The sequence below is a fragment of the Microcebus murinus genome, chromosome 8 (assembly GCF_040939455.1).
Source record: "Microcebus murinus isolate Inina chromosome 8, M.murinus_Inina_mat1.0, whole genome shotgun sequence".
NCBI classification, from domain to species: Eukaryota; Metazoa; Chordata; class Mammalia; order Primates; family Cheirogaleidae; genus Microcebus; species Microcebus murinus.
This window is the reverse complement of record NC_134111.1, coordinates 52,937,815-52,954,804: the sequence shown is the minus strand read 5'-3', so window position 1 is coordinate 52,954,804 and position 16,990 is coordinate 52,937,815. Positions and strand designations below refer to the sequence as shown.

Below are 16,990 nucleotides of genomic sequence, written 5' to 3'. Positions count from 1 at the left end.
TCTCAAAAAAAAAAAAAAAAAGAAATAAAAATGTTTGAAAACTATAAAGTGTTATATAAATAGGTGGTATTATTTATAGGGATCTTAGGTTGGGCCAGTTTTCTGCTTTGACCCAAGTTATAGCACTATTAACAGCTTTTACTGAGATATTGCTGTCATCAATTATACTGCAATTCTGATCACCACTATTTTTTTTTTTTTTTTTTTTGAGACAGAGTCTCACTCTCTTGCCCAGGCTAGAGTGCCATGGCCTCAGGCTAGCTCACAGCACCCTCTAACTCCTCGACTCAAGTGATCCTACTGCCTCAGCCTTCCGCTGGGACTACAGGCACTGGCTGCCATGCCCTGCTAATTTTTTCTATTTTTAGTAGAGCCGGGGTCTTGCTCTTGCTCAGGCTGGTCTCAAACTCCTGAGCTCAAGCAGTCCTCCCACCTCGGCCTTCCAGAGTGCTAGGATTACAGGCATGAGGCACGGCACCCAGCCTCATCACCAGTATTAGTAGCACCACCTTATTTTTTCAGAAAACCTTGGAAAATTCAGTATTCAAAATAAATATAATCTTCATTATCTAATTTTTTTCTATCCCACAAACTATGATAAAAATAATCATTATTGTAATTATATGCTATAGCATATTGAAATTAAAGCAAGATTTATTATATAAGTAGAAGTTAGCCGGCACATTTTTTGAAGCATGAAACTTAAATGGAAGTCAAATTCAGGAAATCACTAAATTAAGCTCTACAATTGATAAGGAATTTCGTTACTACTTCAAATTACAAACATAACAAGTAGGATCACTATTTTAATCATTAAAAACAGTGATAGTGATGGTGAACATTTCTTCATGTCTCTTGGCCATTTGTATCTCTTTTGAAAAATGTTCATGTCTTTTGCCCACTTTTTAATAGGGTTATTTGTGTTTTTTCTTGCTGATATATTTGAGTCCCTTGTAGATTATGGATATAATCGTAGTCTTTTGAAGGATGAAAAATTACCCATTGAGTACAATGTACACTATTTGGGAGACAAATACACTAAAAGCCCAGACTTTACCACTGTACGAGTCATCCATGTAACAAAAAACACTATACCAATGAAATCTTTTGAAATTTTTTTAAGAACTGATCATTTTAGTTTTAGAAATGCATTCCAAAATATAAGGAGATGAAAGGATGTATTATCAGAGATTTGATTTAAAATGCTTCTCCAAAAAAAGAAAAGCAGTTGGGTCCACCTGCTAAGGAAATACCCATAATATATTTTAATGGGCAAAATGAAAGTTGCTGGAAACAAACAGCTCAAATGTCCATCAAAGATGAATGGATAAACGCATTGTGGTATATACATACAATGGATTATTATTCAGCCATACAAAGAATGAAGTATGTGCTACAGTGTGGATGAAGCTTGAAACATGGTAAGTGCAAGAAGCCAAAACAAACCATACGATATGTATTACATGGTTCCATTTATGCAAAATATCTAGACTAGATAAATCCATAGAGACAGAATGCATATTGGTGGGGAGAAGGAGGGAATAGGAAAAAGCTGCTTAATGGGTAAGGGAGTTTACTTTGGAGTGATAGAAATGTTTTGTAACTGGATACAGGGTGGCATGTGCACAGTATTGTAAAATGTACTAAATGCTACTTGGGGGGGGTTACGTTTATGTTATGTGAATTTTACCTGAGTATATTACTCAAAATAAGTTGCATATTAAAAGGTATAACAATCCTTTTTTATTAATAAAAGGTTTACACTTAGGTGAATAAATGTATAAGTGTGGGAATTGGTATAGAAATGACTCCCTCAAGTATAGGTAAAATTTTAGGAATGACATATTACCAAGATGTGAACAACGGTGAGGAGAAGATAGAAAAGCGTGGATGGTTTGAGCAGAAAGGGTACTTCCGTTATGACTTTCTGTTATTGTTTCAAGTCAGTATATAATGTTTGCTTTTTTGTTGTTTCCTACTTGTCAAATCAAATAAGAACAGTTTTTATAAAGTGACAGATCTTAGTTTTCAGAGTATAAATAGTTAACATGCTTATAGTAGATTCAGGGAGAAAAAATTTCTTCAGTCTGCCAAGAGCAAAACCGTTAACTGTGAAGAACAGAATGACTTGTAAAGAAAATTGAATGTCAAAGAAATAATTAAACTCTACTTTATGTGAAAACATTCATCAATTCTACATTTCCTTAATAATCCTTCATGTGACATACAGGCTTAGCTGATCAGTGTAGTGGGCAGTAATGACCCATAGTTACTTATATATTATGTTAATATATAATAAAAAGATTTAACAAGTATTGAAGTATGATTGTTCATATTTTTACTGAATACATATTAGGCTTTAAAGAAAATACTATTCAACCTTCTTGCCCCATTTACTGAATTTAGCTTTCCAAAATCATTACTAAAAGAACAATTTCATCAAATTATGTTAGTGACATTTGACGTAATCTACACCAAGAGTTGAATACTGTTGGTTATAAATTATTGTATTTTTTAAAGTAATACATGTTTTATTAATTTTGTTATCTTTAACTTGAAATGGTTTTAACCTGTTTATGGCTTTGTCTTTCTGTTATACTCATTATGGAAGTTCTCAGTTTAGAATTTTAGCATGTTTTCTTTATGAACAAAAAGGCAGACTCTTCTCTTTACTAACGGTAGTAGCTCCTTAACAATTACTCCCTGGAGGCTAGGCTCATGCCTGTAATCCTAGCACTCTGGGAGGCCAAGGCGGGCGGATTGCTCAAGGTCAGGAGTTCAAGACCAGCCTGAGCAACAGCGAGACCCCATCTCTACTAAAAATAGAAATAAATTAATTGGCCAACTAAAAATATATAGAGAAAAAATTAGCTGGGCATGGTGGCACATGCCTGTAGTCCCAGCTACTCGGGGGGCTGAGGTAGAATGATTGCTTGAGCCCAGGAGTTTGAGGTTGCTGTGAGATAGGGTGACGCCACAGCACTCTAGCCCGGGCAACTGAGTGAGACTCTGTCTCAAAAAAAATAAATAAATGAAAACAATTACTCCATGGATAAAACTTGGAAATTGTTTTGTTGTGAATTTTGCTTTTATAACTTTGATATTACAAAATATTTGTGAGTAAAAGCTCTGTAAATTCATAAAGCATACTTTTATAGCTAGGATTTTTCACTCAAGTTAATGATGTGGAAAAGGTTTTATTTATTGGTCCTTTGACTTATAGGGAATGGGATCAAATCTTTTATTCCCAGTACTTAAACAGTATGCTATTTTGGTATTTGTCACTTAAAATAGGAAAGAATAGCAACAATTGGAAGATGCTGTACAATAATACCTGTTTGTCTTAATTCCTGAAAAATGTTACTATTCTGTGATCTGTCTTCCCTTTTTTCCCCTGAGTTTTTAACTGTAAGTCTAGTACTTGTTTTTACTAGCCTTTTCTGAAGATCTTTTTTGAGCCTTTTCCATTGATCAAACTGATAGAATAAGAGATATTAAGAAGATCAAATGAGACAGGGTATAGAAAACTCTGTTGTTACCATACTGTGCAAATGCTAGTTATTATTCATTCTGTCATTACATATCTATTGTGTGCAAGTTATATTATCAGACACAGGAGTAACAGTGAAAAAGACATTGTTTTTGCACTTACAGTATTTGTAGTATAGCAAAGGAGACAGATATGTAACATTCATTCTGCAATGTGTTTCTGAAATATTTTATAGTTCTAGAGAGAACCCTATCTTCTTTTTTTCTATTGTTATAGATATAAATTAAATATCTAGTTTGTTCTTATGTAGAACAATAACCCTTGGAACTGTGTGGTGGGAATCTTGATACTTAACCACTGACTTGTGTGAAAACTAAACAAAATAAATAAATATACATATGTAATGAGAAATTCCCCAAAAGAAGAAACTGTCAAATATTCTTTAATTCGAGGGGTAATAACTGAACTAGAAAGTCAAAGATCATAAATTTATGTAATACCTGATCATCAGTTCATGGCCAGATACCAATAAAAAGTTTTGATTGATTAATCAATTGGCTATCTTGTTATAATTTCATCAGGCTGATGATGAGTAGCCACATTTATTAGAGTGGAGCAGTGGTACAGATGATGCCAAAATAATTTACATTGGATTTCAGGCCAGAATAATAATTTGTTTTAGCATTTATTCTATCTTCTCAAATATGTTTTACTTTGACAAAATAATAATTGCTCACATTTGAATGGGACTTTTACATTTTCAAAACGCTTTCACATTCCTTATTTCATCTTCAGAATGATCCAGGAAGATAATTAACATATCTTACAAGTATACTAACAAATAGTAGAGTACAACCAGAAGGACTTTGAAAGCTAAATCCAATTGAAATCTAGTCTAAAATAATCCACAGAGTAGATAGAAGTGTACTTTTTTTTTTCATTTAATGTTAAATCTGTTTATGGCTTAACATCACCCTCAGATTTACTTTGGCTTAAGCAAACCAGTTGGGAGGGGAGGATAAATTATTCTCTTTTTTCACATTTTTTTTTTTTTAAGAAACAGGATCTTGCTATGTACCCCAGGCTGAAATGCAGTAGCTATTCACAGGCATGGTCACAGCACATTGCAGCCTTGAACTCCCGGGCTCAAGGGATGCTCCTGCCTCGGTCTCCCAAGTAACTGAGATTACAGGTGTGCATGTGCCATTGTACCTGGCTCACTTTTTTTTTTTTTTTTTACATTTTTTACATTCTCTGTGTAGAATCTTTAGGAGTCTATGTGTTATATTTAGGTAGCAGCCCTTTATCTACCTGTCTATCTATCTTTGGATCTTTCTTCATAGAAAAATTTCAGAATTAAAATCATGATTTATGTAGCCATTTTATCCAAATACTATTATAGTTGTACCTATATTTTTAAGAATAAAATATTTATACATATATGTATAAAATTCTTGAATGCTTGGATTAATTTGTTGAATTTTACTATGTTTATCATAAATGATTTAGAAACCAACCAGCTTCAGCCTCTTCTGCCTAATTTAGTTATATAATCTTTTCTTGCATGAGCCTCCTATTTTCAGCCTCTGTTTGACCTGGTCTTGACCACTAGCATATGCTTACACTTAGGGCTGTAAAGCTCAACTACATTCACTTCTTTCAAAGCTTGGACTATTCTCATGCCTAACCTCTACTCCAGCTATGTTTGCTTTACAGTATTTCTCTCAGTCCTTTTCCTTGTCCAAACTGTCTCATTTGCTGCTTTCAGTCTAGTACTGATACCAGTTTTTAAAGAAATCAAATATTAGGATGAAATAATAATACAAACTGTATCTGATTTGTAACCTCTTATCTAAAAGTCACTTTTGAGCTTCAGGGTCATTATTAGGACATCTATTATCATTGTAAAACATTTTAGATCAGGATGATGTAAAAGATTGGACTGAATTTGTATTCAGCATGCTTTGAATTTATTGGGTTTTTTTTCTTATTACTGTCATTTAAAAGGTGCAGGGGGAGACTGGTTATTTGAATTTTTGCGAAATACAATTTACAGTATACTCGACTGTTATATCTGTTAGATATATGTAAATTTATGTATAAAAATGTGCAAGTTTTATTTTTAATTTCCTCTTCTCTTTTTGGTCTTTTCCATTGTTTGCGCCAAGCATAACTCCAATTAAAATTTAGTTAGCACAAATGTAAGTGGTAACAAGAATCAAATGCCTTACCTCTTGAGTCCTTAATGTTCATTACCCATTGTTAACTAGTGGCATCTTCACATTTGTTTATTTGTTAATGGACCAGGTAGTCTAATTAGATCAGCAGCCATAATACTACCAACTGTTAAGTTTGAAATATAGAAATTGATGTTCCCTTCATCACTTTCAAACCTGTTTATTTAAAGAAAGAATGTATATATTTAATTTTATTTAAGTGCATGGGAATATTATTTTAGTTTTTAATTCTCAAGGAAGTATTTAAACCGACTATTTTATATTGGTTAGATAACTCATAACTGCTTTCAGTAATTTTATCACATCCAGCATTTTGTTTCATAATATGGTTTATGATGAATGCATAGAGTGTTTAAGAGTATTTGTGATTTTTTAAAATTATGTAATTAGGGTGGTGCTATAAAATATGCCAATTTTCTTTTCAGAACTGATAAAATTAACAGTGTAGCTATGTTGGTGAGATTATTGGTATAAATAATGAAGTTAGGACCTCTGACCTGTTTTATATTATTTAAGACAGCAGTCCCCAACTTTTTTGGCAGCAGGGACTGGTTTCTTGGAAGACAATTTTTCCACCAATGGGCTGGGCTGGTGAGGGGCAGTGGTGGAGCTGTGGCCGTGATGCAAGCAAGAAGCAAGCAGCTAGAAATACACCACACCACAGGCTCACCTCCTGCCCCGGGGTTCCTGAGTTTCATGAAAGACAAGTTTTCTTGGGGGGTGGGCAGAGTGGCAGTGATCAGACAGTGATGCACGACCCAGTTCCTAATAACTCGCAGACCAGAGGTTGGAGACTGCAGAAGTAAGCTATTTCTTTCACCTTCTTTGGTATTTTTGACTGCCCAGACATAGAATTACATGGTCCTCTCTAAAATATAACAATCTACTCGGTCCATATCAGGCAATGTGCTATGTATATGTATACTCTGAGGGTACAAAGAAAAAGATAGTATCTGACCTCAAGAAATTCCCAGTCTGATAGAGGTGGCAAGCAGGTACACCAAAAGTTCCAATCCAGTGTGGTAAGTACTATAGAAGATATCTATATCTAAAACACACAAAAGTATATGGCTCTATGAACATACAAATGGACTCCTAACTTCTTTTCCTATGCAGTTTATACTGTACTGAGTTGACTCTTAAAGAGTGAAATAATTGCAAAGCAACAAAGAGAGGAAATGAGCTTTGGTCACTGTCCAGCAAGTCTTATCTCATATATAATATTCTTTTTGTTTTGTTTTTGGGTTTTTTTGTTTATGTTTTGTGTTTTTTGGGATAAGATCTTGCTCTGTGACCCAAGCTAGAGTGCAGTGGCATGATCATAGCTCTCGGCAACCTCAAACTCCTGGGGTCAAGCAATCCTCCTGCCTCAGCCACCTGAGTAGCTGGGACTACAGGCTTGTGCCACCATGCCTGGCTAATTTTTCTATTTTTTGTAGAGATGGGATCTCGCTCTTGCTCAGGCTGGTCTCAAACTCCTGACATCAAGCGAGCCTACCATCTCGGCCTCCCAGAGTGCTAGTATTACAGGTGTGAGCCACCACTCAAATACAATATATTCTAAACATAATTTAAGCCTTTTTTATTAAGGGTTTATTATGAGCATCAATTTTTGTTCTGTACTTAAATACAAAATGTTGTACTTCATTGTTATTGGGATGTGAGGAACTATTTGACCCAATAGACATGCCCTTAGATTACTTAATTTTTATTCTTTTGATTTTTATGTTTCTGTCATTTATCACTTAAAGAGACCTAAATGCAAAATTATTTTACATTCAGTTTTCTGGTTAAGAAATGGAGGGGAAAGTGGCATGCCTGAGCTTTTACGTATACCTGTTTGCTATATTTTCACATTTACTTTGGGGTTCATGGATGAAATCTGAATGGTTAAAGTTAATGTAGGTTCAAATAAGTAGAGGTGTTTATAAGGTAAGAAATTGTTGTTACCTATTTATTAAATTCATATTATTTCTAATTCTTAAGTATTGGCAATGATCACTACTTTAAATGTTTTTAATATTTGAGGGTAACACAAAGAAATTAACTGGACTCCTTCAATTTGGAACTTTTACAAAGAATTTACCAAATTAACGTATCCCAGACAATGCCTGAAGCATGTGTTCTGCTATAAGGAGTAGGACAAATCACCATTGACTTACCAGATTTAAATTTAGATGTGTACAAATTGCCTGGGTCAAAGTCAACAAAGCCATTTAAATATTACATCTGGTTTCATTGGTTTCAGTGTCCAACATAGTACCTTGCAATGAATTTTAGGTATCCATGATTCCTTGGTTGTGGTTTCCCCTGTAGAGCTTTTCCTACTTTCTAGGAAACTAGAAACATGCTTAATTGAATTCCCAGAATGGATTTTTCATTTTCAAGAGAATGGAGTCAGTGAAAATTCATCCTGACCCCCTTGATGTTTCTAGTTTTTCAAATAATCAAAAAGAACATGTAGGCCAAGTGCAGTGGGTCACTCCTGTAATCCTAGCACTTTGGAAGGCTGAGGCAGGAAGATTGGCTGAGTGCTTTGGGAGGCCAAGGCCAGGAATTTGAGACCAGACTGAGCAAGAGCAAGACTCCATCTCTACAAAAAAATAGAAAAATTAGCCAGGTATGGTGGCATACTTCTGTAGTCCCAGCTACTCGGGAGGCTGAGGCAGGAGGATCTCAGGAGATCAAGGTTGCAGTGAGCTATGATGAGGCCACTGCACTCCAGCTTGGGTGACAGAGTGAGACCCTGTCTGAATAAAAGAAAGCATGTAACATGTATAAAATAAAAATACTTTCAACAGGTAACTATATAATGCATAAAGAGTTCCAAGCCAAATGATAATATAAAAACTTTAAAATATGCTGTCTAGTTGTGCTGTTATCCTATTTAAATTTTTAAACAAGTTGCAATTTTTGTATAAATGCTAAAATATAAAAGTGATGTGTACTGATTAGACATTTAAGCAGCATATTTTCTTTATTCCTTAATTTTCTGCCAATGATGTTCAGTTTTCATATTTTAATCCTTGCTTGTATTTAAACAGTAAAAAAATATGTTCAGTCTGAAACTGGTAAGGTACATAAGTTGTTTCTTCTCCAGAGTGAAGTCACCCTGCTGAGAAATGAAGTGGCACAGCTGAAACAGCTTCTTCTGGCTCATAAAGATTGCCCTGTAACCGCCATGCAGAAGAAATCTGGCTATCATAGTGAGTAATGTTCCATTACCTATAGCCTTAGGCTACATCAGTGAAATACTGCCAGAGTGAATTGAGCTACCATGAAAAAAATGGAGACTGCAGTTCTAATATTTAAGATTAAATATCAGAATTTCTGTAAGGTTATTATGGAGTGGGATGGAAGGGCATACTTTTTTAGAATCTAGAGAGTTTGTTTTCCTATTTCTAGCTTTTTTCTAGGTATTGCTATAGACCAACAAAATGAGTTAGCTGATAATTTAAAATGTACTATAAGTAATAATGGTATTTTGTTTATCTTCTGAGGCTAACACTTTGTCTTAGATTGACAGGGTGAAACACTTAGCTTCCATTCATTAATGATGAGATTTTGTTTTTAATCAGCTATCTTCATTTAGCAATATATAGTATCCACTTACAACATTAGATCCTGTTTTTTCTTAAATAATGTCAGCATTGTGCAGTGTTTTTATTGTTGTGAACCTTTATATTAAGCTTTCTAGTTAGTCTTAAAAATACTAAAACAGAATCTGCTTGTAAGTTTCCACTAAAATGTTTCCTCCCAAAATCACAATCTTCTGTTTTCAGCATTTTAGAGGTTAACTGTGCTTTTTCCTTTTTGTAATGTCCTTCTTTTTTCATAAGATACACAATGTTGGAACCAGCTGTTACTCTTGAATAAATGGCCAATTTTGTCCATCGTACACAAATTTGTAACAAATAATAGAGTTGGGAATGCATTAGGCAACATTCATAATAGATAACCCACAGCTTTCATTTTTATGATTTAGTGATATTTCAGGATATTTGTAAATGTGAAGATTGTTTCAACCATATGTATCCACTTCATTTTAATTTGCCAGTGTCAGTAATTCAAAAGAAACAAACATTTTGTATTGGATGCAAACAGTTCCTCAGGTGCTCACGATAAAACTTAATGGCCACCATCTTTACTTGTAGTCATTGTAAGCAGTTTCATCAGAATGGGCAATATTTTTTAATTTAAAAGATTCAGTAGATTTAGCAACTCACAATTGCCATATATATTTAGAACACTGATTTTTGTCAGTTTTGAGCATATAAATCTCAGTTATTTGATATCTAGTCATTTTGACAGGACGGTGGAACACATTGTGGAATAAATTGGAACCATATAGAAATATGTTTGGGATTTATATTAACAATGATTGCTGCAGGGATGAGGCCATTATGATTCCCATCTGACTTAACAACATAATTTCCTATAGAAGCTACTGAGTTCAGCATTATGCATATATGATTTTCTTAAGAAAGCTCTCTTGAATTTTGATAGTTTAAAAGGAAATATACAAATGATTCTATAAAATTAGAAGGAAATTAACTCATCTCTTAAATTTTATTCAATTCAAAATTATCTATAATTTTTAATCTGTGATAATTTACTTGGTAATCTCAATTTTAACTCTTGTTATCCAAATAATAGGCGCTCAGCAGATGCAAGCCAATTATTCATTTTAACAATTGATTTACAAAGATATATTTTTAAGTGTATAGATGTATAGACTTATATACTTAAAACAAAAATCTAGATTCATAAATTTTTTGTCTGTTTTGAGCATATAAATCTCAATAATCTGAATATATATTGTGCTAGTTTGTGATATATAAGAAATGAATCGGCCGGGCGCAGTGGCTGAAGCCTGTAATCCTAGCACTCTGGGAGGCCGAGGCGGGCGGATTGCTCGAGGTCGGGAGTTCGAAACCAGCCTGAGCGAGACCCCGTCTCTACTAAAAATAGAAAGAAATTAATTGACCAACTAAAAATATATATACAAAAAATTGGCCGGGCATGGTGGTGCATGCTTGTAGTCCCAGCTACTTGGGAGGCTCAGGCAGGAGGATCGCTTGAGCCCAGGAGATTGAGGTTGCTGTGAGCTAGACTGACGCCATGGCACTCACTCTAGCCAGGGCAACAAAAGTGAGACTCTGTCTCAAAACAAAAAAGAGAAATGAATAAAGATGTTTTTGTTGTCTTAGAACTATTCCTTCCTTTGTTCTTGTCTGGTCATTTAGATAATCAAACTAACTAAAAGTTTAGCTCTACCAGAAAATCAATTATCTTCTCAGTTCTTGGGAGATAATTGGATTTAGTAGAAATTTTCAAGTAATTTCTATTTTAAAATTTAAAATTTTTGAAATAAATCTGATTTCTCTTTTAATAGCCAAAGTAGATTGGCTAAGTGAATATTTATATATGTTAGAGAAATTCACAAATTCACATTCTTTGTCATGTTGTAGCATACAGCAGTTGTTAATGGTGGTAAACTGTAATACTACCTAAATCTTTCAAAACATTTGCAGGAAAAAAACTAAGATTTAGTAGCAATTAAGGAATATTATAAAACCTTGCAGACAAAGGTGACAGTACTAAGTCAACAGTCAGTGTCTATCTCACTCAGTTTTAAAACTGAAAAAGTCCCACATCCTACGAAACCACTGAGTGATGGGAAAACTATGACAGTTGGTCACCCTAACAGTTAAATAATATAAAACCCGAATGAAAATAAGAATACATTTTTAATATTTGAGTTCCATTTTTAATATTTGAGTTCAATATTTGAAGAATAAAGCACAAAAGTGATCTTACCACCATGAATTCATATTCTCTAGATCTGGGCATAATTAATTTTGTATTATGATTGTCTCTGTAACTATAAATGGAAAGGGAAGCTTCTTGGGTCCTAAATTGAGCATATATGTGAACATAGGTAGAGAGCTTTGTAGAGAATCGAATAGTCAAACAGCTGGTTTCTTTTAGCTTAAGCAGTACAGAAAGTGGCTCTTCAAGTGCAACATGATTTCCTGCATCTTTCTAGTACTTGTGATTATACCAGTAATTTTCTCCCCTCACCTTCTAGAACTGGACATGGGTGCAGATATCTCACATTGTAAAGGTATTTTATACATATATAAAATTTATAATTACATAATTATGAGTACCTGATTCTTTGTGCTACCTAAAGATTTTGCTTTACCTAATTTTGAAAGTCTATAGATAAGCACTAGTCCATTATAATTTACTCTTTTGAGTCACTGCTTCCAGTATATATTTACATTTCCTCCATTCATCACAAATCAAATCAGCTTCTTTAATCTTGAGAGATAGTGTATCTCAAAAACTTAATATTCAGGGAAAGGTCAGCGTGTTCTGTTGAGGAGTAGTGGTGATCTAAACAAATAGAGTTTTTTAGTATTCTCTTCAGTTAAACTGTCATTGCCAATGTTTTCTTATTTTTTTTTGAGACAAAGTCTCACTCTCTTGCCCTGGCTAGAGTGCCATGGCATCAGCCTAGCTCACAGCAACCTCAAACTCCTGGGTTCAAGCTATCCTTCTGCCTCAGCCTCCCGAGTAGCTGGGACTACAGGCATGCACCACCATGCCCAGCTGATTTTTTTCTATATATATTAGTTGGCCAATTAATTTCTTTCTATTTATAATAGAGACAGGGTCTCGCTCTTGCTCAGGCTGGTCTTGAACTCCTGACCTTGAGTGATCCTCCCAAAGTGCTTGGATTACAGGCGTGAGCCAAAGCACCTGGCTCGCCAGTGTTTTCTTTTCTTTGAACATGGAACTATTGTATTGGCTATTTAAATAACTGAATTACAGATATTTTAAAATTTCATTATTGCTTGATCAGAAAGTTATTCTTTCTGTTTTATATAATTTTTAAATGATTACTAATTTTTATTTTTTTTATTGTATCTTGAAGTCAAGTTTTTATCCAGGAGGTATGGGTTTACATTTATAGCATATTATAAAGAAAATGGCATTCCATCTCATTAATGTATTTTAATACCTGCTTTTCAAAAGTGCATAGATTTGAGGCAGATGTTTCAAAATTCCATAAGAATTACTGTATTTCAGAAAACTCTCAAAATGGGGAGTTTTTTTGAACTAAAGTTAGGTATCCTCCCCCTCCATCATCTACATTACAAATCGGGAGGTAAGTCCCACTTCATAAGGTCTATAGTCTTTTACTAATTGACTTTCAGAATTGGCATCTGGCCATCAGTTAAGCAGGGCCAATATCATTCTCACATTTGATAGTAAGCCTGCATATTGTCACTTCTGAACACTGAATGAAAATTATTTTTTAATGCCAAGTGAAAAAAGCAAAGTGTAAATTTTAATGCATTCAATATGATACTATTTTTAGAATGTTTAAAAATAAACAAAAGCTAAACTTATAATGTTTAGGGATACATACACATATGATAAAACTACAAAAAATAAAAACAAGGGTAATGGTTAAAGAAATATCAGAGTAGTGATTACCCCCTTGGTGAGGAGAGGCACCTCCAGGAAAGAGCGGTAGTATTGGCAGTGTTCTCTCAAGTTGGGGGCAGGATTCACAGGTACTCGTGTTACTGTTGTGCTTCATAGCTTACATATACTGTAAATATTTGCATGTGTTGTCTGTATCAAATTTTTCATTAAATGAAATTACTGGCTTCTATTAAAATAAAAATGATATAAGATTTGTTCAGGCCTAAATATTGGTAGATTTATTTTTCATAAATATTTAGAATGCCCCTTCCTGAATATCTTTTCAGTTGTAGTATTTAGAGTTTTATATGTATTTTTATGTGAATCCCAATTAATACATGCAACTGTAACAAGTGGTGGCATTTTGATTCTAAATATTGCTTATTCTCATGTGTAAGCATCATTAGAATCAGGTGTCATAATCATCCATGGCTGCAGTACATGATGGATAGCCAGAATAAATATAGTTCTGGAGAATGCAGAGGGGATCATTTGAAAATATAATTTGTATGTAAGAATTCGTTTTGTTTATACATATGGTAATAAATGCTTTTTTATCTTTTAATAAGAATGACATGTAGGCAAACCAGACTGGTTTTTTTAAATGTGTTGCTTGGTAAGTATTTGATTATATCTGTAAAAGCCTGTCTCCTAAACTCTTACCTCATTTTCTGTCTTAACACTATTTAGCAAATAGTGAAAATATAGTTAAATAAAAATTTCTTCAGCTCTATTCTGTGAGGCACCCACATTTTTCCATATGTATGATTGTGCCTTGCTTTGACCTGTTACAGGTAAAATTGCCTACTTCATGACTTACATTAATAGTTCCTCAATTCCAGTCTCACCGACTTGTCTACATAATCAGTTTTGTAAAATACCTTTTAACTTTTTACTGTGTATATTGACTGAAGCTAATGAGACATTCTAACATATTTTATTTAAGAAAATGAATAATTTTTCTTTTTTCCACTCAGCTGCTGATAAAGATGATAGTTCAGAAGACATTTCAGTGCCGAGCAGTCCACATACAGAAGCTATACAGCATAGTTCTGTCAGCACATCCAATGGAGTCAGTTCAACCACCAAGGCAGAAGCCGTAGCCACTTCAGTCCTCACCCAGATGGCGGACCAGAGTACAGAGCCTGCGCTTTCACAGATTGTCATGGCTCCTTCCTCCCAGGCACAGCCTTCAGGAAGTTGATTAAAAACCTGCAGTACAACAGTTTTAGATACTCATTAGTGACTTCAAAGGGAAATCAAGGAAAGACCAGTTTCCATTTATGAGAAATCTGTGGTTGTAAATTTTTTTTTTTACTTGAAATTAAATTTGGCTCTAAAGTTGGTGTAGCAGCAGTTGATGATCAGACTGAACAACAGTTTTTAGTCTCTGGAAAAAGACTGATTTTGCTTTTTTTATAAATATTGTTAGATTTATTAATTTTTCTGTGCTCAATGTGTAAATTGTATTATAATTCATTGTGATTTATTTCACTTTTAATTTGGTGGTGTTTTAATAAATGGGGGTGATACTGAATCTCTCTTCCCACTTCCATTTCTTTTGACCACTCCCTAACCCTCAACTGTGATGGTAGTATTGTTATCATTTATACCAAAGTTCTGCATAGTCCCTATTGACTTTGTAATGTTAACAAAGTCATAAAGCACTAGGCAAGAGAAAGACAGAAATTTGCTTTTAATCTTTTTGCCTTTTATTTTGCACATTTGCAAAAGGAAGAATATTAGAGAACACTTTTTTTTAAGTGAGTGAAAATATGGTAAAAGACATACAGTGCTTTTATGCACATTCTTAAACTAAATCAAGGTCATTAATAATAGTGCATTTTCCTTTTTTTAAGATTTTAAGTAACATAAATTTTAGGATTTTCAGCATTTCAAAAATGACTTTATTTTCCAAATCTTAAATTCAGCATTTTAAACCTATGTTTTGAGGCTAAAAAAAATATGAAATATAATATACAATACAGGGTTATCAGATATCTAATTTTTGAAATTAGCTCTTATTGGTTTGGGGGATTTTTTTGTTTCTTTTTTGCAGATTGCAGGTTACAAACTGAGAAGTTTATGCATAATCAAGTACGGTATGGTTGCCAGAAAAGCCTAAAATTACTACTTAGAAAATTTAAGACTGTTTACCCCCATTGTCTTGTACTTGCGAGCTAACTTGTACTTATTCTTGTGAAAGCACTGTCATCTTTTAGTAGCAAATTTTGATAACGTTTCTCGTGGAAAAAAAATCAGTATCTATCTTTAGAACAATGTAATTATAATGTGGGAAGCGTGCGTGAGAATGAGAGAGAGAGAGAGAGTGTGTGTGTGTGTGTGTGTGTATGTATGTCTTCAAATAGTTTATGCCAGCAATCTTTGCTTGAATGTTTAACGATGCCTTCAGTGTGATGCTGGCCAATAGATGATTGCAGTTTAAAATGTCATTACTGTGCAGGCTTGGATAACTAACATTCCATGATGTAGCTTGTTTCTGATGAGATGATTGTAGGTACACTTTTCTCATTATCCAGTCATCTGTGGGATACTGAGTTTTCTAATGTGCCATTATCTATTTTTATTCTGCAGTTATGTTCAAAATACAGTACAATATTTTAAAATAGACTAAATTGTTAAACATAAAGTAGTAGATGTGCGTAAGAAAACTTTGTAAAATAGTTATGAGTCCTACCCAGTAGCAACTTCTGGCATTCAAGCAGGATTCCATTATGTAAATATCTGTAATGCATTTATAATAAGTTGTGTAGTTTGTTCTGCATCCATACTGCACTATTTGCTAAAGTCTCAGTGCCATCTCCTAATGAGACTGACATTTTAAAAGTCTGTATGGAATATCCTTGATAATTCAAGGAAATATCCCACCTGCCTAAGTTCCAAACTGGGAAACATTCAAATTATACAAATGACATTTCAGGACTTTTAAGTATGAAGATAATAGGAATTTTATTGTTTGGCTTATTAAAAATGAGAGCATTTTTAGTTGATAATTCTTCTAAAATTGTCTATTTTTAACTGATTTCATAATTTTAAAGTAATCAATTTCTAATCATGATTTTGCCATAGTTATGCTAAGGAATTATCTCAAAGGCACAAAATACGAATTCTGCAAGAAGGCTCTTTTTTATTGTTGTTTGGATGAGTTAGGAAAAGCCTCAATTTTTCACTCTTAAGTCCTTCAGTGCATTTTTCTTTCATCTTATTATTTATGCAAGTTAAAGTTCTTTGGTAACAGAATTCTTGCAACTGTAAAATAAACTACATAGATGTAAGAAGTCATGTAAACAGTTAACGAGCTTACCAAGGTTAGCAAAACTTTCATTGTAAATCAATCTGTACTCAGCAAATAAAAATCATTATTAGTTGTATAAACACAAATTCCATTTTGACTTTCAGGATGTCACACTACTTCTGTACCTAGCATTTTCAGTCCTTATATTTGCGATGTTACACAAACTGTACTATTTTCTTTTATGTGCAGTTTGCATGAGTAAACCATCAGAGAATAAATTCTATCTTTAAATTATGTTCATAATTTGCTTGTTCTTACCTGTCTTTCCTAAAGTAACATCACCTGATAATTTTTTTTTCCTTTAGGGCATTTATTACCTAAGAAGAAACAGAGATTCTTTCTATATCTGTGATAAAATTCATTCCCTCTTGAAGACCTTTTAACTGCAGAGTGCTCAGGCTTTGTTCTTCTTCTCTGCATTCTCTTTTATGTCCCTGAAATTCATAT

The 16,990-nt window shown here is 33.7% G+C and overlaps 1 protein-coding gene across 1 annotated transcript in view; it reads left to right on the top strand.

The window, feature by feature from the left end:
• The window catches only part of ATF2 (activating transcription factor 2), an 89,958-nt gene extending 73,172 nt beyond the window's left edge, over positions 1-16,786 (top strand). The window contains exons 13-14 of the mRNA XM_020288368.2: positions 8,828-8,933; positions 14,205-16,786. Of these exons, the coding sequence (XP_020143957.2) occupies positions 8,828-8,933; positions 14,205-14,431 (333 nt within the window). The 3' untranslated portion in view covers positions 14,432-16,786. The remainder of the gene's footprint in view (positions 1-8,827; positions 8,934-14,204) is intronic.
• The last annotated feature ends 204 nt before the right edge of the window (positions 16,787-16,990 follow it).